The 1,412-nt window shown below is 43.4% G+C and overlaps 1 protein-coding gene across 1 annotated transcript; it reads right to left on the minus strand.

Moving 5' to 3' along the window:
• Positions 1 to 344: 344 nt before the first annotated feature.
• On the minus strand, positions 345 to 1,412 carry LOC101350398 (olfactory receptor 151). Its single transcript, XM_004379370.3, is given in 1 exon segment — positions 345 to 1,412. A coding segment is annotated over 1 exon segment (1,017 nt). The 5' UTR covers positions 1,362 to 1,412.

Below are 1,412 nucleotides of genomic sequence, written 5' to 3' on the forward strand. Positions count from 1 at the left end.
AGCAGCCGTAGCTCTTAACCATTAGAAGGTAATAAAACAACGAATGACTCTCAAACTAAATGCTGAAAGTTTAAAATTTATGTTAAATTACAGTTAAGTTAGTAGATGTTTAGTAAAGGGCTCAGGATAGAGAGCATAGATTCCAAATGAAAGAAAACATGAACTTGAAGATAGCTGGTTGCAAATAATAAGACATGAGAGAGGGGAGGAAGGAAGAGAGAAGAATGAGAGAAGACATTCACCACCCATGTGGAGAAGTGCTTGTTCCCCATCCATAGTTGGACTTTCCTCTGGTATTTATAACAACTCACTTTTAAAATTGAGAAAGAATAATAACATTTGCATCAAGACAGTTTTCTTCTCAGTATTTTCTGCATGGCAGCCTTCACCTCCTTGTTCCTCAGACTGTAAATTAGGGGGTTCAGCGTGGGGATCACTGTGGTGTAGAACACAGAGGCCACGTTCTCCTGAGCCAAGGAACTGGCTGTGGAAGGTTTTAGATACATGAATGTAGTAGATCCATAGAACATTCCCACTGCTGTAAGGTGGGAGCTGCAGGTGCTGAAGGCTTTGGACCTGCCCTCTGTGCTGCTAATGTGGAGGATGCTGGAGAGGATGAAGGCATAGGAGACAAGGACCTTTAAACCGGTGACTATGATATTGAATCCAGCCAAAAAGAAAACTGTCAGCTCAATATCATAGGTGCTAGAGCAGGAGAGCTTCATGAGAGGGAGGATGTCACAGAAGTAATGACTGATGAGGATCTCACAATAGGACAGTTTTAACATGAGGCCAGTCTCTATTGTTGAGCCAATGAACCCCATGATGTAGACCACAGCTACTAGCAGGGAACAGATTTGATGCGAGATAATGGTGTTATAAAGCAAAGGACTGCAGATGGCAACATAGCGGTCATAGGCCATCACTGTCAGCATGTAACACTCGGCAACGACAAAAACAAGGAACAAGTAGAGCTGTGACATGCACCCCGCGTAAGATATGCTGTTCTTCTCTGACACAAAGTTCATCAGCATTTTCGGAGTAATGACAGAGGAGTAGCACATATCTACAAATGACAAGTTGCTGAGGAAGTAGTACATGGGGGTGTGAAGCTGGGAATTCAGACAAATGAGCCTGATCATGCCCAGGTTCCCCACCATGGTGACCATGTAGATCCCTAGAAAGAGGAAGAAGAGAGGGAGCTGGAGCTCTGGCCGATTTGTTAATCCTCCTAGAATGAACTCTGTCACTGTAGAGTGATTCTCTGCAGCCATTCTCCTAATGATGGAAGCCTGTAGGGCTGGGAAAGAAAAGTTTCATGAAAGGCTGTAATTCTACTTGATGAAGCTAGTTTTGAGCATTTGTCTCAAGCTTAGAGATCCTGGGCTGCTTCTTTCTTTGATTGTTGTAAA

This window comes from Trichechus manatus, unplaced genomic scaffold (genome assembly GCF_000243295.1).
Source record: "Trichechus manatus latirostris isolate Lorelei unplaced genomic scaffold, TriManLat1.0 scaffold00064, whole genome shotgun sequence".
Classification (NCBI taxonomy): domain Eukaryota; kingdom Metazoa; phylum Chordata; class Mammalia; order Sirenia; family Trichechidae; genus Trichechus; species Trichechus manatus.